Source organism: Schistocerca cancellata, chromosome 5, assembly GCF_023864275.1.
Source record: "Schistocerca cancellata isolate TAMUIC-IGC-003103 chromosome 5, iqSchCanc2.1, whole genome shotgun sequence".
Lineage (NCBI taxonomy): Eukaryota > Metazoa > Arthropoda > Insecta > Orthoptera > Acrididae > Schistocerca > Schistocerca cancellata.
The window spans coordinates 564,156,026-564,182,766 of NC_064630.1; the positions used below are offsets into that span (position 1 = coordinate 564,156,026).

At 39.9% G+C, this 26,741-nt stretch overlaps 1 protein-coding gene across 2 annotated transcripts in view; it reads left to right on the plus strand.

Moving 5' to 3' along the window:
* The first annotated feature begins 2,188 nt into the window (after positions 1–2,188).
* Positions 2,189–26,741, plus strand: part of LOC126188165 (decapping and exoribonuclease protein-like) — a 41,732-nt gene continuing 17,179 nt past the window's right edge. Inside the window, exons 1-4 of one of the 2 annotated variants that reach the window (XM_049929680.1) lie at positions 2,190–2,568; positions 2,652–2,789; positions 12,689–12,912; positions 21,940–22,171. In XM_049929680.1, the coding sequence (XP_049785637.1) occupies positions 2,516–2,568; positions 2,652–2,789; positions 12,689–12,912; positions 21,940–22,171 (647 nt within the window). In that variant the 5' untranslated portion in view covers positions 2,190–2,515. Of the gene's footprint in view, positions 2,790–12,688; positions 12,913–21,939; positions 22,172–26,741 lie in introns of both variants that reach the window. The other variant, XM_049929679.1, reaches the window with a different exon arrangement.

Here is a 26,741-nt window from a genome sequence, read left to right on the forward strand (position 1 = left end):
CTGTTGCCTGTGTCTATGTGCCTGTGGTTCTGTCAGTGTGATCATGTGATGTATCTGACCCCAGGAATGTGTCAATAAAGTTTCCCCTTCCTGGGACAATGAATTCACGGTGTTCTTATTTCAATTTCCAGGAGTGTATATTGCTTCCCCATACTTATACCTCCCGAGGCGATCACGAATGTAAATATATAGAGATTCGAGTGCGCATGGGGGCTTTCTGGCAGTCGTTCTTCCCGCGAACCATACGCGACTGCAACAGGAAAGGGAGGTAATGACAGTGGCACATAAAATGCCCTCCGTCACACACCGTTGGGTGACTTGCGGAGTATAAATGTAGATATGTGATTTTTCACCAGAGTTATGTCCCTGGATTCTGTTGGCTGAATTACTACTAAGTACAACTTTCGGCATTCTTTATGGTTAGATATGACATGATCCATTGGTTGTCTACGTATATCATCAATCCCATAAAACTTCAATTTATCTTGGAGTATACTTTGTTTCACACAATGAAATGCCTTGTATAGGTCACAGAAAATGCCTACCAGTGCTATTTTGTTATTTAATGCTTGTAATATCTGGTGCGTGAACATATAAATGGCATTGTCAGGAGAGCAAGCCTTCTGAAACCCAAACTGTGATATTCTGAGGATATTATTGTTAGCAAGGTAAGATACTATTCTAGAACACATCACCTTCTCAAAAATGTTGGAAAATGATGTCAACAGTGAAATAAGTCGGTAATTACTGACGTCTCTCTTATCGCCTTTCTTAAAGAGGGGTTTCACAATGGCATATTTTAGTCTCTCTGGAAAAATGCCTTGAATTAGTAATGCATTACATATTTTGGACAACACTGGACTTATTATAAGGGAACAAATCTTTGTTACTCTACTGGAAACACCGTCAAAACCAGAAGGGCTTATATTCTTCAGAGAATTTCAGAAGTAGAATAGGTGGTACATTCACATGATGTAATTTTATGGGAGTTACTTCTTCAACATATTGCTGTGATCTTCCTCTTGAACAGTAGGTCCCTAAGTTTTCTACTGTGTTTATAAGAAATGATTATTAAATTCATTTGCTACCTGTGACATGTCATTTGTAACCCTTCCATTCAATTCAGTAGTAATGTTATCCTCTTCTGTGGTTGGTTGTCATTTCTGTTACTTCACAGCATTCCATATCATCTTAACTCTGTTGCCAGATGTTCTGATGTCTGACATTATTTCGATGTTTCTTGATTTTGTAAAATCTTACTTAGTAATTTTGGGTGATTTTTCTAGTGTGCAACTACTGCTAAGTCTCTACTTGTTCTTGGAAAAAGATACATTTTCCTTTCACAAGGTACTTCAATCCCCTTAGTGATCCATGGTTTTCTACATGTTTAATGTCCCTTGTGAGTAGCTTAAGTGGAACGCTATTTTCAAATGCTAACATGAATTTATCATGGAACAGACTAAATATTATTTTGCACTTGGTTCTTCATAAATTTCATCCCACGTTGTTTCTTGTAAACTACTCTTAAAACATATGCCCATAGTCATTAATGATTCTAACTGAGTTCCACTGAGGAGTATTCACACTGTAGGGCACTATATCGTTTATCCTGGCTAACTGTGCATCGTAATCAGAGAGAGTGTTTGTTACTGGGTAAACAGCTATTTTCTTGCTTTGTGTCTCATCAAAGAAAACATTATCAATGAGGGACCTACCACGGAGGTAAGAATAATACCTCCATGGGACCTTCTGTCTTTATCCACCCATGTTGGAAAGTTAACTACGGTACTGATAGCAAATTGTAGGATCCAAATAAGGTTTCCAGGTCATTTTTCCTGTCAGAATCCTTTAGAACTGTAAATGTAGCTCTTTACATAACTTAGTCCTTTGCCACAGAAATTTTCTGTCGCAAATCTTCAATTTTTTGCAGGCTTCGTAAAGTGGATCCAAAAAACTGAAGTTTATATCATAACGAATGTCGGGAAACCTGGCGTCAAGACAAAGAATTTTCTCCCTTGTAAATATCTCATGTAAAAATGCAACAATGAAACTTCGGTGCGAGAGCCTACTTCAGATACCACCGGCCACCACTGCTTGTCATATCGGTGAATTTCCTTACGAACAGCAGTATTCGATAACGTCAATGTACTCAGTACTCTCACTCCAGTACACACACTGCTTCCTTGTGTTGCTTGTGGAAATCTACTGGCAGTGTGAAATGCTACTCGAGTATCGCCACTGGAATTTATTTTGAAATGCAACTTTCGTGACTTCTCTAGAGTAGCATTATTTTAGTTGTATGAGGAAGGCGTGAGACCTTCGACCATAGATATTTATGGTCGAAGCGTGAGACTGAGATCATAGATGGCCGGCTAACTACAGTGAAGTGTTAACTTTGCGTCGCCAGTGTTGTCGTCTGCTGACACTGCTGTGAGTGTTGTTTGTTTCTGTCGGTCGGGTAGACGCGGTAAACATACAGACTTTTTGTGAGTTAGAAAAATGTCGGCTAAGCTAAATGTTCATTTGCAAGAAGTTCCAAGGACCTTCCCCACTTTTCAAAGGCCTGAGGTATTAGGTTACTACAGTCTCAACACAGAGCGTCAGTTTTGTGATGACTTATCAGAATTAAAGTATCTTGTTCCCCACCACAGACGGAAACGAAAACACAACCTTAATTACAACATTGAAGATATTGTTAAGAAAGATGAAGATGTCAATGAGAGACTGGACACGATATTGCAGTGGATTCTCCGCAATGCTCATAATTTGAAAGATGACAGCGGAACTAGGTTTGTGACGTGTGTTCTTTGCAGTGTATTTTATTCGAACAGCATTAGAATAATACGGAGCATTTTAATGTTTTATGTAGCTTATATTATGCTTCATTTGACGACACTGGAAAATACTTCTGTTTGTTGCTCCATCCAGTACACGTGTTTTTTTTAGTAGGTGTTAGTGTGTTTCTAAAGTGAAAGTTTATAAATGTTGAATCCACTCGTAATTATCCATCGCACAGGTAAAAATAGAAACCTGTAGCAGTTGGTGTTGCCCATAAAGAAAGTCTGTATTGCTTGCAGCATTTTGTAGGGCATCTAATATGAATAGAATAATAATAATAAGCAAATCAACCGAAACAAATGGAATATTTTGCATGAATGAAGCAACCCTCGTTACTACTGTCCATTGACTACTCATTTGGCACAGTAAACAGAAATGAAACAGCAGATAGAATAAATGTTTTCTAGCAAACCATATTCACACTTACGAACTGACGTTGATGTTTTTATTCGACAACCATCTGTGTGCATACCGATTGTGATGGCTGATCATTCCTGAATTATAGTCATTGTCTTAAAATGACTCAATACTAGCATTTGGGGAACACTAATACCAGATTTTATGTTTGACCCAAAAATGTGTGATATTTTATTAGAATATGGGTAACTGGGAAACCAAGTAATGATAATAGCAGTAAGTTTGTTGCACTGCATATAATGAATAAATTGCATAAAATATTTCAAACAAAAAGGAAATTTAATGTTGAAGTATGTTTTGAGAAACAAATGGGAATAACTGTTGATCTGATTCACAATAATATTTGGTGAGATGATCCTTGACTAAATAAATAAGTAAATACGAAAGTCTGTAAAATTTACAGGACTTTAGTACACAAGTGACAGACAGACAAGGCTCAAAAAAGAAATATTGGGATTTTTTTTTTTTTTTTTTTTTGTAAAGCTTCTTATAAAATTTAGTAGCTCCTTGTATAAAATATGTGGGTCATTGCAAATACATAATATTGTGATTTTGACACATGTATTGCAAACACGTGGTGCACAGTTGCAGCTTATAAAACCACCAATTATAATAAAATTGACTGAATCTTGACAAATATTCTGTTGTTAACAAAGTATTAAACATCAGGCATTTAAAAGCTTGTTATTTAGTACATTATTTCCTATGAGTGTAGTAGAGCTCTTTAAGCATTGTATTTATTGATACTACATAATAATTATTAACAAATTAAATTACTGTACCCAAGAGATAAAGAGATATAATTTTAACTTGAAATCATAATTGTAATATCAAAATGCAGCTTCATTTGTGGAAAGAATGGCAGCAGTCATGTGCTTTATCTTAAAGGTGGTTTAAGCAGTAGTTAAAGGTGTATATTCATTTAATACTGCCTAATTCAGCCCTGGGCTGAACTAAAACTGCCACCCTTCTTTCACAAATGAGATATTGTTTAGACACTACAAATATGTTAGGCTGAAACTGTGACAATAGGAAAATATATAATCTCTTTCAGAGAATGTGTGTAGGACCTTGTCTGGTAATGTGCACCACTGTGTTCCCCATTTGTGTGTGAAGGAGAATCTAGTCACTGACATTTTTCATTGTAGCTCATTTATTTTATGAGATTGGTCTAATCCATAGCTTCTCCATTCTTCCTCACTCATCATACTGTTAGTAGTCACCTATCCACTGCAGCATGTAAGGGTTGTATGCATGCTCTGAATCTGTCAGTTTCCTCTGTCATTCTAATCACATTTCATGTTATTTATCATGTCAGTGATACCACCAAAGCGCTCAACATTTCTGTGAAAAAATCTCGCCGCTCTTGCTTATACTGACTCACAATCTGAAACTGGGTGTTGTCAATATGTGTCCCACACAGAATGACAATGCTGCAAATAAGGCCTAATCAAGAAGCACTATGCTTTCTTTTTTTCATTAATGGTTTAAAGCCTCACTTCTTAATAAAAGGTTGTGTGTGCACTATGGAATACATCTTTTAAGTGAAAATTCTATTTTAGTTTACTATTAAACGTTACTCTAGATACTTAAGGTTAGTTGACTCATTAAACATCTTCACCACTACATTATACTCAGGTGTTGCCCCGGACGTGCTGGAACAGAATTGTTAGTGCATTCCCCTGCTGTAGCAAGATCTTCCTGGAGAGTTTCACAATCTCTTAATTACCTTGTTTTGTGATACACCATCAGATCATCTTCAAACTGGCAAATGTTAGAGTTGATATCAGTTCCAGTGTCTTTTATACATGGTATAAACAGTAATAGCTCCAGCAGTCTTCCCTAAAGCACAGCTGAAAGTAATTCGGGTTTCTCTGATACAGCTTTCTCTATCCTTATATTCTGAGTTCTGCACTGTAGACACATCTTTATCCAAATCATAATCCTGTTATTAATTCCTGGAGCCTATGATATCCACATTAAGAGCCTTGGTGGTCTCTGTTGAATGTGTTTAACAGTGAAGTCTTGGAAATACGGAGGCGTCCGATCCCACCCGTCTGCTTTGACCCATGACGTCACAAATATGGCGGAAACAAAATACACACACACTTTCCACAAGAAGCCTAATGACACTAACGGGACAAGCGCGGGAAATGGGGTGTTTTGGGTGGGGGGCAAACTAAATATAAACAAATTTAGACGCCTTGCGTAGATACAACGTGTAAGTGAAGACAGCCATGCATGAATACCCACCCACCTCCCCAGGGGTCGTAACCCCTGCAACCCATAGAAGATAAAAATGCTTCAGTAGCTGATTAGTGTTTTTTGTCTTTTAAAAAAAAAAAAATCTCACGAGATAGAACGAACAGATCGGAAAAGTAAATAAAATAAGATAAAACAGAACTGGAGACAGCCACACTCAAACCAAACTCCGCGCCTTCATGACGTCACACACGACAACACCCTTACGTCACGGGACAAAGCAGACGCGTGGGATCAGACGCTTCTGTCGACCCGAAGTCTTAAATTTTTTGTGACCATTGAGTGTAAAGTCCCATAGTTCCTCCATCATTTATTCTGGAAAATGTGGTACTTTACATCACTAGATCGGTTATGAACAATTAAAATTTCTGGTTCGTTATTAGTGACAGGTATTCAGCATTGTAGCTCAGTGGACTTAATTCCTGAGTTGGAAGATACATGATTCTTGCCCCCATAAATAAGGGGTGATCAAAAGGCTTCCATTTGAGGGTCTTGCTGCAGAGTATGTGCAATGTACCATGACCCTGATGCTGGTGTATAAACTTTCACATGTAGCAAAGGATTAGTGAGGCATTTGTTTCTTTCTGAGGTGCTTGCAGCAAATATGGAAATGTGAAGTGTGTTGACATTATTACCAGATGCGTCCAAACAGGGCCAACATGCTGTTGTTCTTTTCATGGCTGCTAAAGGACAAACACTGGTAGACATTCATTGGATAATGAAAGTGTATGGGGCAGCATGTCTGTCAAAAACTTCCGTTGTGGAATGGTGAGCCAAGTTCTGTGCTGGCCATGATTTGACACATGATGCTAGACAATGTGGGAGGCCAGCCTAATCTATTATGCATAGTTCAAGTGGGAGACACTCAAGTATCCATCCTATAGTCCTGATCTCTCCCTATTTGATTATCATGCTCTTCGTCCCTTAAAAAAGGCCTTGAAGAATCAATGTTTCCTGCCAGATGAGGATGTGCAGCTGGCAGTAACAGGCTTCTTCATGCAGCAGGACATTATGTTTTACCAAATAGCTATCTGCAGCTTGGTGCAGCAGTGGGATGACTCTCTGTGCTCATAGTGATTTTGCCTAAGTGGCATACCAATTCTGGACTGTATGGTCTTTGAACAGAAACTTTTGGTTTCCCGTAGTAATATTTGATAATTCCACTGTTAGGATTGTGCTACATGTAGGTTCTTTCTGGTTTTGATATTTTCATGCTATTTGTTTCTCACACCACCACAAAAGATATTGTTTATATTTGTGTTTGACATATATATGTCACTTTAAATGCAGAATATACTTGTTTATCATACTTCACCATGGTTTGTCTGGGTTAGGTCCTATGTAAAATCACCAAGCAGATCTACAGCTTCTAATGTATTTAGTTACTCACAGACAGATCTGATGCAGAAAAGACAGCAAAAGGAACCTCAAAATCTTAAATCTTACTTTCAAATTGATGGCATAGAAATAAGCATCTTCCTGGTCTTGTAAAGCACGTAAATTAGTTGCAAATAATTAAAGTAAATCTAGAAACTCACCAAATAGTGGAGATATTGAATCATAGACAGGCATGAAAAAAAAAATTTGTTGCATTTAATAATCACATTGAGTCAATCCTTTAAAATTACAATTCCAGAAAATTGTTAATTGATACAGATTTTTTCTCTGTGTAATGAGTTTTACATTTAGAACCATCTGTATGGTTTTATGAATGCATAATGATTCATCCAATCATGCATAAGATAGCGAAGTTTTATTTTGTTTTGTGCACCTGTCGACATCTCAATGCTTCCAACTAGTGAGTCATTTCCTTTACTCCTAAATTATTTACATTGTGCTAAAAGTCTCCATACTAAAATTTATTAATATTTTTCAAAGCAGAATAAGTATTTATAAATGTGAATATTCAAAACACTGAATTATCACAGATGGATCATGCCCAACATGCGTACTAGTCAGCCACCATATTATTGCACCTGGGAGTAAGAGTGATTGTCGGTCAGTGCATAATAGGGGTTGATGGTATATGCACAACTGACCTGAAAGTTCCACCACCTATCACAACTCATGGGCTTTATTGTGTATGCACATCTCAGGCATCGCCTGTGGAGAGAATTCTGTTTGTACTTCAGTTGTGTGGACATCCATCCACAGACATTGTATTTGAGTTCTGTTTTCCATATCACTAATAAACAGTTGTTATTATAATATGTCTTTCATCTCTCCTCAGTATGAGGGTGCTTCAGTGGTGATGAGCTAAAAGGTCTTGTGTGGTTTTCCATTGATTTTCTCTAGGCAGCCATACTTGGCAATGAGGCTGTTTCTCATATGTGTTCAAAGTGCTTTTATGTCTTGTCTCCTCTCATCTGCCATACACTCCAAGGTTTCATTTTTCTGTTTTCTTCAAGCCTTATTTTACTGTTTTTTGCTGTGTATTGGTTTGCCTTGTTAGAGCATGTTTCATTTTCAAGTTGTTTTGTATGGTTTCAAGTGAGTGTATGTTTGCTTGTGTGCTAGTTCATTTTGAGGGGGCAGTGTTTTATGGTTCTTGTATTGTCAGACTCTGAGGGCAATGGTGTTCATCACATTTCACGATTATTACTACGGGGCAAGTTGATCAGTCTAGGCAAACTAGTGAAACAGGGTTGTTGGTCATTGTCTTCTTGTGCAGTGTAGTTCAGCGAGTCTGTTCATGTGTTGTACAAGTGCGAATTCTCTCGTTTGATTCTGTTGGTCTGAGTTGTTTTCAGTAATTCCAGGTTCAGGTTTCAGTTCACTAGTGGCATATTTTCATGTAAGGTTTGAGTGTCATTTTGTCTTATCGTATCTGCCCCATCATCGGAGCTGCCTTTGTCTCAACTGTGCAGTTACAGGAGCAGTAAATTCAGAAACTACTGCAGGGTGTAATTCAGCTCACTGTGGTTTTGTCTACTACAGCCACATCTTGGCCCACCATTTCTGTATTTGTGCCAACTTTTTGGGTGTTTGATGGTCAGAAAGAGGCTTTGCCCTTGGCATTCAAGGTACACAATGAAGTGTTCACTTTATTGCCAGCGCATGTGCAAAAATTTCTTGTTTGTGTTCTCAGTTTTTCTCAGGCACTCATACAGAGGACGTAACTTCTTAGTGGGACAGTTAGATTTGCATTTTTGTTGTGACAGCTGCCTCCAGCCAAGCAGTGCATGTGCCATGCTTTTTGTAATGTTGGACAGTCTTCCCCATAGTGTTCAATGAGCTCGATCGTGAGCGGTGTCTGGACTGGTGACCTAAAACTTCGTGTGTGGCAAGCTGGGCCACCTTAAGTCAGGTCATTTGCAGTGTTGCTATGTGGTGTGGCCCTCAGTTTTTGCTCACAGAGATTTTTGCTGATGATGCCATCAGATATCTACTATCTCATCATTGTTGCTGTCAGTGCTGACTGTGCCACAACCGGGCCTCCTGTCAGCACCGGCCCTGTTTTGGCTGCCCTCCTTTTGGTGTCACTCCTGTTGGCACCTGCCCTGTCACGGCTTGCTCTCCAGTCATCAGCTAGCCTTGAAGCAACAACATCAGTTCCAGTCATCAGTCCACACGTCACCAGCCCTATCTCAGTCAGCCTCCTCTCTTCGCCCAACGTGTCAGCAACGGCATACATTCGTTCATTATTCCTGTTGTTGCTGCCCATCCTGTTGACGCCGCCACCATCAGTCCTGCAACTGCCAGCCTCTGGCCCTGTCACGGTCGGCCCTTCTGTCATGGTCAAGTCTGTCAGCCACTGCATCAGTCCTGTCATCTTATCAGTGCATCGCTGGCCCTCTTGTCGTCACCCGACCTTTCGATAATACGGTGACCATTTTAGTCAGTCCTTTTGGCACTGGCCCTTTTGTGGTCAGTTCTTATGTCATCACCAACAGTGTCGATCCAACTGCCAGTCTTGTCGTCACTGACCCTGGTATCACCACTCCTCTTGCCGTCACTAGCTGTCGTGTCAGTGTTATTGTCACCAGAACTGCCACAGCTGACCCTCTCGCCGTTGCAGGCATCTCTGCAGCTGGCCCCATTGCCCCCTTTTGTGGCACCGTGTCCATCCCAGTGGCTGCTCCTGTTGTTGCTGCCAGTCTCAACTGCCAGTCTCATCATTCCTGCTGACATTGCCGATCCTGTATGTTCTTCTGGATCTTGAGTTGTGACTTTCTGGAAATTTTGCTGCAAGCTCCACCTAGGCCTGGTCAGCTAAGTTGTCACATACGGAAACCAGTTACCATTCCCCTATGAGGACACAACATGGTTGCTGTGTTGGGAACAATTTCTTGAGTTCTTTAGTAGCTTGATTCAGTATATTCAGATATCTTGTGTTGAGTTTTTGGAAGTTATTGTGCAGTGTTTGTCATTTTTCTATCCTTGTTTACCAGAGGTTGTGGGTCCTACACCACTTGCTCACCAGTCTTCTTCATTGTATGTTGCATTCTTTTTCACCTGTTCACACAATTTCATTTCTATACGCAAGATTTTCTTTCTGTTCAGCACTTATGGAATGCAAGATCGTGTTACTGTAATTAGTTACATACCAGTTGTTTGAGCAGTCAGCACTAGCAGCTGTGTTGTGCCTCCTTCTTGGGTGCGATGCTTCTATGAGATGGTTGCACCATCTCTTTTTAAGGGAGGAGGGATGTGGTGTATGCAGGGCTGCCCCTGCACATATTGGCCACCACACCAGTGTGTGTGCACTTCACGGGCTATGTATGGTCCCTGCCTAACCACAGAGGCTGTTTGTAAATAGAGCCATGGTGCTGTGTACAGTCAAACCACCAGCAGCCACCACAGCATCTGGGAATACAAACCTCACCGATAGGCAGCATGCCTATTGCGACAAAAAGTGCTGTAAGCAGGGCAGTGCTTTCCTGTGCTACGTCACATGTGTTCTCAGTGCTCAGACTATGCAGGACATTTATGTTCCAGGGCTTCATGCTGGCCATATCAGCTGCTCCCCTTCAGCCCTCACCATGAGTATCTGTCATTGATACTATGCGGGACCACCATGTACTGCTTCCAGGTATCACACCACACTGCACGCATCCCACCGGGAGTTGTTATCATCTGAGTGAGGGACTGTGTCCAACATCTGCCAAAGCCCAACATCCCAGAAGCACTGTCATTCCTTGTCATCTATTGTCATCTGAGCTATCATCTCCAATAACTGTCGACACCTGACATTTCAGAAGCTACCATCATCTCAAGGACATACTCTGAGTACCAGGTTGGATCCTAACAATGATCGTCCTTGGCTCTTCGTGCTACAACACTTATGGTGACTTGTGGGTTTCATCATGAAGGCACATTTCAGGCAACATTTAGGAGAGACAGTTCAGTTTGTACTTCAGTTGTGTGGACATTGTATTTGAGTTCTGTTCTCTGTATCACTAATAAACAGTTGTTGTTACAGTGTATGTTTCATCACTCTTCAGTATGAGGACACTTCAAAAACTTCTCCCATTTATTATTCACATCAGTTCCACTTAATATTGGTTCCCATTTTACATTCTCTAACCATCCTAATTCAATAATAATTATAGCTATGCAAAATAAAATGGACTGATTTGTGATACATTCACAGATAACAGAACACTGTATTAAGTAGTTTTCAATCCCTGGCTCTTCTTGTGGCAGAAAGTACACACAGTCACACATGCAACCACACAGACACCCACCAAATGCACACTATTATGGACATGGTGACACAGATTATATTAGAGAGCAGTTGCCTGGGCTGATGGAAGGGGTAGGAAAGGAGGCATGTGGCAAGGAGGGGTAGTGGGATAGTGCAAGCATGGAGTGGAACAGATAACTCAGCAGCTGCACAAAAGGACAAGAGTAATTCTCATGGGGTGGAGCATATAAGAGCTATAGAGAGAAGAGAAGAAGGTGGAGATGGAAAAGAAGTGGTGGGTCTGGTATCAGGAGGAACTGGGAAACGTAGCTAGCAAGGCTATGGGTGTAATTAATTTTCTTTGTGTAGTGCCTACATTGGTTTCTGTAGTAGGTACTCTGTAGTTAAATACAAAGTTTTCTAAAGTTGTTATTTATATGTTTTCCTCTGTTATGTTTGTAAGATCATGACCAGTGCTTATCCTTGTGTCTGTAGTAATTATTGTAGGTACTGACTATGTGGCTGTAGTTAGAACACTATAAAAAGTCACCGTTATATAACTAATTAATGCTATTATTTAATGAGTACACATGTAAACTTGGAAAGCTGATCAAACAGATAGTGAAGTTAATGTGGCTATAGCGAGGATATTGTGGCGAGATCTTATTCATCTGTAGTCAGTGACCTTGCCATTAAGATAGTGTGTATTACACCAATGGGAGGAAGGATGATTGGGAGTGTGTGGCAATGAGATGTGGTCATGAATCCATCTTTCAGCAATTCCACTTGGATTAAGCAACCCAAACCTGAATTACAATAAGACATTACCCAATGACACATAGATTCCTTCTCTGGCTGGAGGATCACCAGTATGGAGTAGCCACTGCACGCAAATATCAGTAACCCCCTGTTCAACAGTCTTTATCTTATATTCTGACAGAGGTCAGCTGCAATGATACTATTTGAATCAGGATATATGTATTTTGTGATAGATTTTAAACAAAGACTTGTAATAAAAAATTATCTTCCTGTGTCTGAATGCAGTAGTGAGCACAGGGAGAAGGAGAAACAAAATGAGATTATCAGTACTTTTATGTCATAAATTTCAAGTGAATGTATTGTATCTTTAAACTATATTTCTCTTTGAATTATTACCATATGGTGCAAATAACCTAAGTGTTAAGTACCCCTAGTGCCAACCCTTTAGTACCACCACTGCCTTGATTGTTAGTGAAAATGTCACTTGTGATTCTTGCAGAATTTTGTGTACCAGGGCAGGAAGATTTCTTGTAAATATAGAAATGAGTGAAAGCATTTCAAAGCTACTATTGGGAGAAAACATAAGAAATTTGTAGTTGCTATAGGTGTTTAAACACTAAAAAATCCAAGGAACAACTTAATGGGTCTCAGAAGGTTTTAATAACAATTGTTTGATGTTTTATTATAGCAGTTATTAAATTATTTATAATATGTGTCAGAGTAAAGGAATTTTGCTTGCATGGAAATCCTGGATAACTGTGGTTACTTTTCTTTACCTCTATACAGGTTACGCACAGATTTTGTATGCTTCCGTGGTCTTCTTACTATGCTTATTTGTACACCTTATGAGACAAGAGACGACTGGATAATATGTGCAACAAAGTGGAAAGGTACAATTTATCTGTGTGCTTTTGAAACAGAAGATGCAAAAAGACAGCGTTTGCAGGCCTCTGAACATCAGAAGAAATGTATGGCTTGGGGCAGGAAATTTGAGCAACATATGGCAACAGGTGAAAATTCATTGACTACCATGAGTTTATGAATATCCTTATGACTGCTACATTTTATTGTGCTGTGTAAAAGAGAGTGTTCATGTGCCTTACTGTGTGTACTATTAAACGTGCTTTAATCTTGCACTTACTTATGGAAAGACAGCAGAGACTGTAGAATGCAGTAGCTTTTCTTATTTTGTTCTCAAAGCAAGCAGTATTTACTGTTTTAATGTGTTATAGCACTTTAATTACTAGCTGCAGTTAGACCTCAAATAATAATGCTGCCTGACATACCTGGTTCATAACAAATAACTTATTTTTAGACACTAGTAGCTCTCATGATAAGGTGAGAACAGTGACTGATGTTACCCTGCAGTTGACTGCACACTGTAATTAAACACACAGAGAGGTTGAAACTGTAAGCTACAGTGGGATTCAGATCCTGATCAGTGCCTTTCATGGATCATGTGGTTACTGGCTTGAGCTGCCCAGGCATTAACAACAGCCATCCCCATATTTTCTGCCAGCCAGTAACTCTGTAAGCAACCATATGGTGTTTGATGGAGGTTCTTATATATATATATCATGTCTGCTTGTGTCTGTATATGTGTGGATGGATATGTGTGTGTGTGCGAGTGTATACCCGTCCTTTTTTCCCCCTAAGGTAAGTCTTTCCGCTCCCGGGACTGGAATGACTCCTTACCCTCTCCCTTAAAACCCACATCCTTTCGTCTTTCCCTCTCCTTCCCTCTTTCCTGATGAGGCAACAGTTTGTTGCGAAAGCTTGAATTTTGTGTGTATATATGCACCCTCCCACCACCACCTATTCCAGTCCTGTAACCCGGAAGGTGTACACGATCAAAGGCAGAGCCACGTGTGAAAGCACCCACGTGATTTACCAACTGACCTGCCTACACTGTGAAGCGTTCTATGTGGGAATGACCAGCAACAAACTGTCCATTCGCATGAATGGACACAGGCAGACAGTGTTTGTTGGTAATGAGGATCACCCTGTGGCTAAACATGCCTTGGTGCACGGCCAGCACATCTTGGCACAGTGTTACACCGTCCGGGTTATCTGGATACTTCCCACTAACACCAACCTGTCAGAACTCCGGAGATGGGAACTTGCCCTTCAGCATATCCTCTCTTCTCGCTATCCGCCAGGCCTCAATCTCCGCTAATTTCTAATTTCAATCTGCCGCCGCTCATACCTCACCTGTCTTTCAACATCATCTTTGCCTCTGTACTTCCGTCCCGACTGGGCCTTTACAAATGTCTGCTTGTGTCTGTGTATGTGTGGATGGATATGTGTGTGTGTGCGAGTGTATACCTGTCCTTTTTTCCCCCTAAGGTAAGTCTTTCCGCTCCCGGGATTGGAATGACTCCTTACCCTCTCCCTTAAAACCCATATCCTTTTGTCTTTCCTTCTCCTTCCCTCTTTCCTGACGAGGCAACCGTTGGTTGTGAAAGCTAGAATTTTGTGTGTATGTTTGTGTTTGTTTGTGTGTCTATCGACCTGCCAGCGCTTTTGTTTGGTAAGTCTCATCATCTTTCTTTTTAAATATATTTTTCCCACGTGGAATGTTTCCCTCTATTATATATATATATATATATATATATATATATATATATATATATTTAAAAAGAAAGATGATGAGACTCACCAAACAAAAGCGCTGGCAGGTCGATAGACACGCAGACAAACACAAACATACACACAAAATCTAGCCTTCGCAACCAATGGTTGCCTCGTCAGGAAAGAGGCAACCATTGGTTGCGAAGGCTAGATTTTGTGTGTATGTTTGTGTTTGTCTGCGTGTCTATCGACCTGCCAGCGCTTTTGTTTGGTGAGTCTCATCATCTTTCTTTTTAAATATGTTTTTCCCACGTGGAACGTTTCCCTCTATTATATTCATATATATATATATATATATATATATATATATATATTTATATAAAAACTGTCTGTATGCCTCCGTATGAGCTCTAATCTCTCTAATATTAACTTCATGATCCTTACACAATATGTACGTTGGCAGCCAGTAGAATCACTCTGCAGTCAGCCTCAAATGATGCCTGTTCTCTAAATTTTCTCAATAGTGCTCCTCAAAAAGAATGTTGCCTTCCCTCCACTGATTTCCACTTGAGTTCCGGAAGTGTTTTCATAGTACCTGCATGTTGTTTGAACCTACGGGTAACAAATCAGGCAGCCCACTTTTGAATTGCTTCGATGTCTTCCTTTAATCTGACCTGGGGTGGATCCTAAACACTTGAATAGTACTCAATAATGGCTCACACTAGTATCCTGTATCCTGTTTCCTTTACAGATAAACCACACTTTCCTAAAATTCTCCCAATAAATCAAAGTTGACCATTTTCCATCCCTACTACAATCCTTACATGATTATTCCAAGTCATGTTGCTTTCCAATGTTATGCCTAGATATTTAATCAACATGACTGTGTCAGGAATCATGCGGCTGATGTTGTACTTGAATATTATCGGTTTGTTTTTTATACTCATCTGCATTAACTTAGATTTTTCTACATGTAGAGCTATCTGCCATTCATCACACCAACTAGAAACTTTATCTAAGTCATTTTGTATTTTCCTGCAGTCACTCAATGACTACACCTTCGCATACACCGTAGCATCATGAGCGAACAACCACAGACTGCTGCTTACCCTGTCCACCAGATCGTTTATGTACATAGAAAATAACAGCGATCTGTCACACTTCCCTGGGGCACTGCAGACAATATCCTTGTCTCTGATGAACACTCCTCTGAGAACAACTTACTGCTTTCCGAAAAAAAAAAAAAAAAAATACTGGCTTCTGTTACTTAAGAAGTATTTGTGCCATTCACATACCTGGGAACCTATTCTGTAAGTTTTTGCCTTGATTAATAATAGGCAGTGTGCCATCATGTCAAATCCTTTACAGAAATCTACAAATATGGGATCTGCCTGTTGCCCTTCATCTATGGTTTGCAGGATCTCATGTGAGAAAAGAGCAAGCTGAGTTTTGCATGAGTGACACTTTCTAAACTCATGCTGGCTGTGGACAGAAGCTTTTCCCTCTTAAGGAAATTTATTACATTCAAACTAGAATGTGTTCAAGGATTCTGCAACATACTGATGTTAACGATATTGGTCTGTAATTTGTGGGTCTATTCTTTTAACCTTCTTCTATACAGGAGTCACCTGTGCTTTTATGGTCACTTGGGACTTTGCACTGGGTGAGAAATTTGCGGTAAATGCAAGCCAAGAAAGAGGCCAATGCTGTGGAGTACTCTTTGTAAAAGTGAATTGAGATTCCATCAGAACCTGGCTACTTGTTGTTTTCAACTATTTCAGTTGTTTCTCCACACCAGTGATGCTTATTACTATGTTCTCCATGCAAGAGTCTGTGTGATGGTCAAACAATGGTATGTTTGCATGTTTTGCCTGCATGAACGATTTCTTAAATGCAAAATTTAAAACTCTCCTACTTTCCAGACTGCATAGAAGTTCTCCTGTGTAAATTTCTCCCCATTTAAACTCAGTAGCCTAGAATAGCTCAGCTACAGTCCAACAGTTGTTCCAGTTTGAATCTTTCACTATGTGGTGGAGTGTCTGCTAAATGAAAGGGAGCCTTTGTAGAGTTTGGAATGTAAGAGACATAGTGGAGATTGCAATTGTGATTCAGATTGTGAAGTGTGTCCAGATGACTCTGTGGGTAAGAACCATTGACCACGAAAGCAAACGGTTTCTGTTTCAGTCTGGCATACAACTTCAGTCTGTTGCAAAGTTTCACATCACCGCTGCTGCTGCTGCTGCTGCTGCTGCTTGTTTTGTAGTTACATAACACTGAAAGTACATTCAAAACATAATTGCACCCGTGTTTAACTTTAAATGCTTGCTACATTATGACAAATTTCCCCAGTTCATAATTATTCATTGTTAGTGGCCATTCTGCATGGTAAAACACTACCACTAAGCAGAAACTAAAGTTTATTAGCGATTTATGCAGAATATTTGATAGACAACCAGTGTTAGGGCAAGAGAGAACTCTTGTGACTGAATGGAGTCTAATGGATAGGCTATAAAATTGTAAAAAGTTATATGATGCATTTAACTTTAGGAGGTAAAATTCCAGTGCTGCCAGTAAGACACACATAAAAGTGGAAAACTGTTTGTTACTTTTGGAACTATTAGTTCAATCCTCCTCCCCATGAACCATGGACCTTGCCGTTGGTGGGGAGGCTTGCGTGCCTCAGCGATACTGATAGCCATACCATACGTGCAACCACAATGGAGGGGTATCTGTTGAGAGGCCAGATAAATGCGTGGTTCCTGAAGAGGGGCAGCAGCCTTTTCAGTAGCTGCAGGGGCAGCAGTCTGGATGATTGACTGATCTGGCCTTGTAACACTAACTAAAACGGTCTTGCTGTGCTGGTACTGCGAACGGCTGAAAGCAAGGGGAAACTACAGCCGTAATTTTTCCCGAGGGCATGCAGCTTTCCTAGTCCCCCATTCAGATCTCCGGGTGGGGACTACTCAAGAGGATGTCGTTATCAGGAGAAAGAAAACTGGCATTCTATGGATCGGAGCGTGGAATGTCAGATCCCTTAATTGGGCAGGTAGGTTTAGAAAATTTAAAAAGGGAAATGGATAGGTTAAAGTTAGATATAGTGGGAATTAGTGAAGCTCGGTGGCAGGAGGAACAAGACTTTTGGTCAGGTGAATACAGGGTTATAAATACAAAATCAAATAAGGGTAATGCAGGAGTAGGTTTAATAATGAATAAAAAAATAGGAGTGTGGGTAAGCTACTACAAACAGCATAGTGAACGCATTATTGTGGCCAAGATAGACACAAAGCCCACGCCTTCTAAAGTAGTAAAAGTTTATATGCCAACTAGCTCTGCAGATGACAAAGAAATCGATGAAATGTATGATGAGATAAAAGAAATTATTCAGATAGTGAAGGGGGATGAAAATTTAATAGTCATGGGTGACTGGAATTCGATAGTAGGAAAAGGAAGAGAAGGGAACATAGCAGGTGAATGTGGATTGGGGGTAAGAAATTAAAGAGGAAGCCACCTGGTAGAATTTTGCACAGAGCGTAACTTAATCATAGCTAACACTTGGTTCAAGAATCATGAAAGAAGGTTGTATGCATGGAAGAAGCCTGGAGATACTAGAAGGTATCAGATAGATTGTATAATGGTAAGACTCAGCTTTAGGAACCAGGTTTTAAATTGTAAGGCATTTCCAGGGGGCAGATGTGGACCCTGTCCACAATCTATTGGTTATGAACTGTAGATTAAAACTGAAGAAACTGCAAAAAGGTGGAAATTTAAGGAGATGGGATCTGGATAAACTGACAGAACCAGAGGTTGTAGAGTGTTTCAGGGAGAGCATAAGGGAAAAATTGACAGGAATGGGGGAAAGAAATACAGTAGAAGAAGAATGGGTAGCTTTGAGGGGTGAAGTAGTGAAAGCAGCAGAGGATCAAGTAAGTAAAAAGACGAGGGCTAGTAGAAATCCTTGGGTAACAGAAGAAATATTGAATTTAATTGATGAAAGGAGAAAATATAAAAATGCAGTAAATGAAGCAGGCAAAAATGAATACAAACGTCTCAAAAATGAGATCGACAGGAAGTGCAAAATGGCTAAGCAGGGATGGCTAGAGGACAAATGTAAGGATGTAGGGGCTTATCTCACTTGGGGTAAGATAGACACTGCCTACAGGAAAATTAAAGAGACCTTTGGAGAAAAGAGAACCACTTGTATGAATATCAAGAGCTCAGATGGAAACCCAGTTCTAAGCAAAGAAGGGAAAGCAGAAAGGTGGAAGGAGTATATAGAAGGTCTATACAAGGGCAATGTACTTGAGGACAATATTATGGAAATGGAAGAGGATGTAGATGAAGATGAAATGGGAGATATGATACTGCGTGCAGAGTTTGACAAAGCACTGAAAGACCTACGTCGAAACAAGGCCCGGGGAGTAGACAACATTCCATTAGAACTACTGACAGCCTTGGGAGAGCGAGTCCTGACAAAACTCTACCATCTGGTGAGCAAGATGTATGAGGCAGGCGAAATACCCTCAGACTTAAAGAAGAATATAATAATTCCAATCCCAAAGAAAGCAGGTGTTGACAGATGTGAAAATTACTTAACTGTCAGTTTAATAAGTCACAGCTGCAAAATACTTATGTGAATTCATTACAGATGAATAGAATAACTGGTAGAAGCTGACCTCGGGGAAGATCAATTTGGATTCAGTAGAAATATTGGAACACGTGAGGCAATACTGACTCTACGACTTATATTAGAAGATGGATTAAGGAAAGGCAAACCTACATTTCTAGCATTTGTAGACTTAGAGAAAGCTTTTGACAATGTTGACTGGAATACTCTCTTTCAAATTCTGAAGGTGGAATGGGTAAAATACAGGGAGCGAAAGGCTATTTACAATTTGTACAGAAACCAGATGGCAGTTATAAGAGTCAAGGGGCCTGAAAGGGAAGCGTTGGTTGGGAAGGGAGTGAGACAGGGTTGTAGCCTCTCCCTGGTGTTATTCAATCTGTATATTGAGCAAGCAGTAAAGGAAACAAAAGAAAAATTCAGAGTTTGAATTAAAATCCATGGAGAAGAAATAAAAACTTTGAGGTTTGCAATTCTGTCAGGGATAACAAAGGACATGGAAAAGCAGTTGAATGGAATGGACAGTGTCTTGAAAGGAGGCTATAAGATGAACATCAACAAAAGCAAAACAAGGATAATGGAATGTAGTTGAATTAAGTCTGGTGATGCTGAGGGAATTAGATTAGGAAATGAGACACTTAATGTAGTAAAGGAGTTTTGGTATTTGGGGAGCAAAATAACTGATGATGGTCGAAGTAGAGAGGATATAAAATGTAGACTGGCAATGGCAAGGAAAGCGTTTCTGAAGAAGAGAAATTTGTTAACATCGAGTATAGATTTAAGCGTCAGGAAGTCGTTTCTGAAAGTATTTGTGTGGAGTGTGGCTATGTATGGAAGTGAAACGTTGATGATGAACAGTTTGGACAAGAAGAGAATAGAAGCTTTTGAAATGTGGTACTACAGAAGAATGCTGAAGATTAGATGGGTAGGTCACGTAAATAATGAGGAAGTATTGAATAGAATTGGGGAGAAGAGGAGTTTGTGGCACAACTTGACTAGAAGAAGGGATCGGTTGCTAGGACATGTTCTGAGGCATCAAGGGATCACCAATTTAGTACTGGAGGGCAGCGTGGAGGGTAAAAATCGTAGAGGGAGACCAAGAGATGAATACACTAAGCAGATTCAGAAGGATGTAGGTTGCAATAGGTACTGGCAGATGAAGAAGCTTGCACAGGATAGAGTAGCATGGAGAGCTGCATCAAACCAGTCTCAGTACTGAAGACCACAACAACAACAACAACAACAACAGTTCCATCCTCAGGCAGAGAGTAAGAATAGGTTTGGCAGTTTACTCAGAACAATGGGTGAGACTGACTCACCTGTTTTAGGGCAAAAGGAAACTAATGGAAAGAAGAAGCAAAGAATGAAGACTGGAAAAAAGGACATTACAAGACAAACAGAATTTAACTTGGCTATAAGAGGATGGTTTGATAAGTCTGGTAAATTTCCACGATAGAATGGAGCATTTCTGTTTTGCCTTCATGGTTGGTGATCTTGATTATTCCAAGGATTCTATAAAGAATTTCAACAATGTACAGCATACAGTTCATTGTTGACAACTGTGTGAATTGGTCAGTATGAAGGCTGCCATTTAAAATGGAGAAAACTGAGTTTCATGCCGTTATCAAACATATTCGTTTGAAGGGTTGGACTGTCGCGCAGATCGAAACAGAATTGGATGAAATTCACATGGACTCTGCACTGTCAAGCACTGAAGACAAAGTGTGCTCCAGCCAACCAGTTGATGTCGCCACACAGGAAACCATTGACAAAATCCATGATTTGGTAATGCAAGACTGTCAAATAAAAATTCTTGAGGTTGCCAAGACTGCAGGAATCTCAAATGAGCATAATATTCTGCACGGAAGAATATCCTGCATGAAGAAACTGGGTGCAAGGTGGGTACTGCGATTGCTCGCAGTCAACCAAAAGAGCACCTGGCACAACTTCTCAGTACAATGCCTGGCACTGTTTAATCACAGCCAGCAAGAGTTTTTATGCTGATTTGTGAATGTTGAGTCAAAACGGCTATCAAAACAATGCACAAAGGCTGGTGAAGCTGCATCTAAGAAGCAAAGACCATTTTGTGAGCTTGTAGGGTGATGGCCACTGTTTTTTGGGGTTCCTGAGAAATTTTCATCGTAGATTTCTTAGAAAAAGGCACAACTATGCTTTATTTGTGGATTGTTTGAAACTTGCATTGGCAGAAAAAAGACCAAAGCTGGTGCACAAAAGAGTGCTCTTCCACCAGGATAATGCACCATCCCACACATCAGTGCTAACAATGGCGAAAGTGCACGAATTGGGCTTTGAATTGGTTCCTCATCCACCCGGTTCATCAAACTTAACCCCAAGTGACTTCTTTCTATTTCCTGATTTGAAACTTTGGTTTGCTGGGGAGAAATTTTCATCAAATGAGGAAGTGATAGTTGCAGTCAACGACTTATTTTGCAAAGTTTGACATGACCTGTTTTTCAAGTGGGATGAAAAAAGCTGGAAGATTGCTGGACCAAATGTTTACCCCTCAAAGGACACTATGTCGAGAAGTTTTTCTTGCTTTTTTTTACCAGACTGATCAAACCACCCTTGTAGATGCAAATCTTAAGTCATTCATTTATTTTATATACATACATGTTGTTCTTTGCTCCTCTATTGAGATTACTGAGTCAGAGTACAGCCTTATTATCCCAGGATCTTAAGTATTATGGTGATATCCATATAAGTTGTAGCTACAAAGTGCACCTCTTTTATTTAATGCCCTGTTCTCATATGTAATAAGTTTCTGTTAGTTGTTTAAGATAGCTGTCACTTAGATTTTTCCATAAATTGTGGATATATTTTTCAGCACGTCCTGGAGGCTGTCCAGATATAGAGCAGCCCATTAATGAGAAAGCAGAGTTTTGTGTGGCTTTCCAGTCAAAACTGAAAAATCATAGGCTTCTGTACTGTGCAGAAATGGACTGTGTGAAAACAGATACTGAGATAAAAGACCTAAAAGAATTGCAGAAGACTGAATTTGTGGAAATAAAGACAAGCAGGATCATCACACACCCAGGGCAATACAGAAGTCTTAAAAGGTGTGACAAGACTGCACCTCTTAGTAAATGACTTTGTCTGTCAACAGCTATTCTTTAAAAGCCAGCATCATACATCTTCTAATAATTAGTGTCACACAAGAATTATAATATATACATATGACAGTCAGTAATAAAGCATAGGTATGCTTTTTTTCCAGATTACAGTTTGTAAGTCATAGTTCCTTAGATACTTGCCATTATTAAACGATTTATTTTCCTACTAAGTACTCTCCATTGTAGTCAATTCAGATCTAGTGTTCTATAAATTCAGAAAAGTACTGTGTCTATTTTGTGGCAGCTGACTACCTCTAAACTTGTATTTCTTGCAATTAAAATCTCTCTATATAACTGTGTACAAATGTTGTGTGTGTGTGTGTGTGTGTGTGTGTGTGTGTGTGTGTGTGTGTGTGTGTGTGTGTGTGTGTGTACACGTGCATTTTTATATCTGTTACCCATTTAGTACTAAAAGTAGTTACAACATTGAAAATTAATAAATTCCCAACAAATGTAAATCCCCCCCCTGTAACTGAAATAGCCTCTTTGTATGGGATTAATTGTGAATACTTGCCCTTTCCCTGAACTCTCTCCTCATTTTTGGCCTAAATGAAAGGTGATTTATTCTGTAGATTAAAAATAAAAATCCTGATTTGGCTGATTAACATTGAGAGAGAAAGGGTGTTGATTAGTCAGGGGGGAGAGGTTTTAAAGTTAATAGGAAAATTGACATGGACAATAACCATAAGAGTATGTAAGGCACCCTTGTCTTACAGTGGTAACTGCCTCATGTAATTTGTTTGGCTGTGAATATTAGTTCTTGGGCTGTACTGGGAGATTAAAACATACAAACAGAGCTATGATCCAAATAACACACATTTATTAACTTAAGACTTAAACACCACAAATACTGACAAAATGTTATCTTAAGACAGGTGTGTTTTTCAATATTAATCAGTTTTCCTTTATTTAATAAATTTCCATGCTACAGTGGTGTGTAGTGGATGTTCCTGCAAGACATGTGGTGGAGTAGAACGCCATATGCGACAGTTCTGGGCATTCACAATACCCCCCCCCCCCCCCACCCTCCCCCCCAAAAAAAGGGTTGATGACAGCTCCAAATCTCTTACAATTTATAACAACGTAAACAGTGCAGCAAAGATTAATTGTAACTTAAATGAAATTTTGTGACTCATGGGACCACACTACATGCCTCCAGTCAGCTGCTGTCTAGTTTTTGTGTTCTTAGGCCCATTGAAGACAAATAGCTTTACACTGCTGTCATGGGATAGTTCCTAATATCATGTGGGCCTCCTTTTGCCTGACTTAGTGCATCAACCTAACATGGCATAGACTCAACAAGTCATTGGAAGTCCTCTGCAGAAATATTGAGGTGTGCTGCCTCTACAGCTTTAATTGAAAAAGTGTTGCCAGTTCAGGATTTTGTGCATGAACTGGCCTCTTGATTATGTTTGATGGGATTCTTGTCGGGAGATCTGAGTCATCAAACATTCACACAAATTGTCCAGACTGCTCTCTACAGACCAATCAAGAGTAATTGTGGCCTGGTGACATGACACATTGTCATCCGTGAAAATTCCGTCATTGTTTGGGAACATGAAGTCCGTGAATGGCTGCAAATTGCCTCCAAGTAGCCGAACATAACCATTTCAGCCACTGATCAGTTCAGTTGGACCAGAGGACCCAGTCCATTCCATTTAAACACAGCTCACACCATTGTGAAGCTACCACTAGCTTGAACAGTGCCTTGCTGACAACTTGGGTCCACGTCTTCCTGGGGTCTGTGTCACACTCGAACATTACCATCTGCTCCTACCAAATAAGATCAGGACTCATCTGACCAGGCCACAGTTTCCCAGTCACCTAGGGTCCATCTGATATGGTCACAAGCCCAGGAGAAGTGCTGTCATGGGATGTGCTGTTATCAAAGGCTCTCACATTGATCGTCTGCTGCCATAGCCCATTAACACCAAATTTCACCACAAAGTCCTACGAATTACATTCATCATGTGTCCCACATTGATTTCCGCAATTATTTCATGCAGTGTTGTTTATGTGTGAGCACTGCCAACTCCATGCAAATGCTGCTGCTCTCAGTCATTAAGTGAGGGCTGTGAGCCACTGTGTTGTCCATTGTGAGAAGTAATGCCTAAAGTCTGGTATTCTGGGCACACTCTTGACACTGTGGAGCTCAGAGTATTGAATTCTTTAATGATTTCCAAAATGGAATGCCCCATGTGCCTAGCTCCAGCTATTATTCTGTGTTCAAAGACTGTTAATTCCAGTTATGTGGCTGTAATCAAGTCTGACACATTTCCACACGAATCACCTTAGTACGAATGACAGCCCCTTTATACCTTGTGTATACCATACTCCCACTATTTGTATATTTGCGTATTGCTATCCCATGACTTTTGTCACCTCAGAGTATGTCACACTGTGCAAAATGGCACCCAGCTCAAATGTTCATTGCATGCAGCCCCCTTCACAGTGTTCACTCAGAAATTGGTTGAGGCATACGTACAATCACTGTCAGCAGTAATCCCTGTCATATTTAAAACCCACTGTCATTCACAAGGCATGATACTCATCTTTGTCTGTTTACAACCACAGTTCTTATGCCATGTTACATATCTGTGAGTGGTACAGCGTTTCTCATAGACAGATTGGTAGCCTGTGTTGATACAACAACAAATCAAGCATGTTTAATCACAGTAGGGTTATGGGCATATCCAAACATGATAGCTTGTCTGCCATTACGTCACATCTCCAAGTTGACACATCTTATTGCATTGATTCCGTGCAACTGACTGACACATACACAACACTGTCATGTATTATGTCAACAATGGTGAGTCAAATGACCACTTGGTACACACCCTTCCACATCATCTACAGCAGTCCAAAGTGACCAGTTTGCTTTTCTGTGGAGGTGACTAATATTTTGTCCTATGAGCTTAACTTGGTGCCGAAAATCATGGAAAACTGAACAAATAAACCTTTGACATAGATATTGTGTATTTGTGATTAAGATTGCTATTAGTTTATACGTACAGAATTTTTGCTTTGACATTGCTTCTTTCCATTCCTACATTACTTACATATGTTTTTATTTCATAAGCCATCTATCAGTAACATGTATTGTTACAGCAATTTCTTTGTGGGCTGTGCAAACCTTCATTTATACATTGAAAGTAGAGTAGTGGATACACGTGTAAAGAAAAAGTTGAACACTACAAGTCAGAGCTTTACAAACCAAATTTGGATATGACTTTCCCCACCAGAATTTACACAAAAATCCAAGAAAACAGATGTAAAATATTTTGGAAGTTATTATTGCATCTGAAGCAAACAATGATAAAAATACAAATTGCATTATGTAATAGTACTTAATGACAAAACATATAAAATAGTGTCTGCCCAGAGTTTTGCTAAATCATGGACATTCGTTGTCACTGCCATCAAGTCCTCCAATGTGCATTCAAAAGAGCATTTACTACAGTTTATGAAGTGGGCCATGATTTCATCTTTGCCACATTCGCAGAGCCTAGATGGGCTAGTAGAGCCCCACTTTAACATTCTCATTTTGGATCTGCAAACACCAGTACAAAGTCTGTTTAATGATTCCCAGGTAGACAGCGTTCTCATCCTCTGTAATCTTAACCTTGCAGTCTTAGGAGGTTCATTGATATTTTGAATTGTGTGAAAGAAACTACTACTAGGTCTCAGTCATTGGTGGGTAGGTCAATATCTGTACACAGTAGCAGTGCATATGAGGCAAGTTCATGGATGCAACTTCCCTTCTAACATCTGTTGGAGCTATTCCTGTCGAGCAGTTTGGATGCAGCTTCTCTTCTAATATCTGGTGGAGCTATTCATGTCGAACAGTAAACTTTATAACTCGGTGTTTGTCTCAAAACCCCAATGTTTTTCATACAGAGAAGTGTCAATTTGTTTAGCATAACTGGATCTGTGCCAAACAGGTCATTCATACTCTGTGGCAGGATAGCATAGATACAAGGTATCAGTTCTCTTTGTCTCTGGTTGTGTACCCAGTTGATTACAGTCAATTTGCAGAGTAATGTTACCTCTAGCAGACACTTTCTGTTTGGTGTTTATGCAGTGCTTTTTGTAAGTGAGGGTGTGATCCATTGTTACACATAAATACTTAGGTGTTGGTCACTGGTCTAACTGAATCTTCTCTCAAGTACTTGCAGTTTCCTTGAAGCCTGCTTGTTCTTTGGATGGAAAGGATATACCTAAGTTTTAGATGGGTTAGGTTTCAGTTGGTTTTCTATATAGTAGTCACTTAGTTCAGATAGAGTTTCTGACAGATTTTCTTTTTCCATCTCAAAGTGGGTTAGCTGAGTGGCAATAGCTTGATTATCCACATATATGAAACTTCTGGTACCACCTTGGAGGGTCTGGCCATTCATTTGAAGAGAACTGGGGGAAGAACACTGTCTTGTGGCAGGCCATTCTTTTATTTCCTCCATTGAATACTCTGACCTAGAAATTTGACAACTTGTAATTCTGAAGAAGGTTGCCAACACTT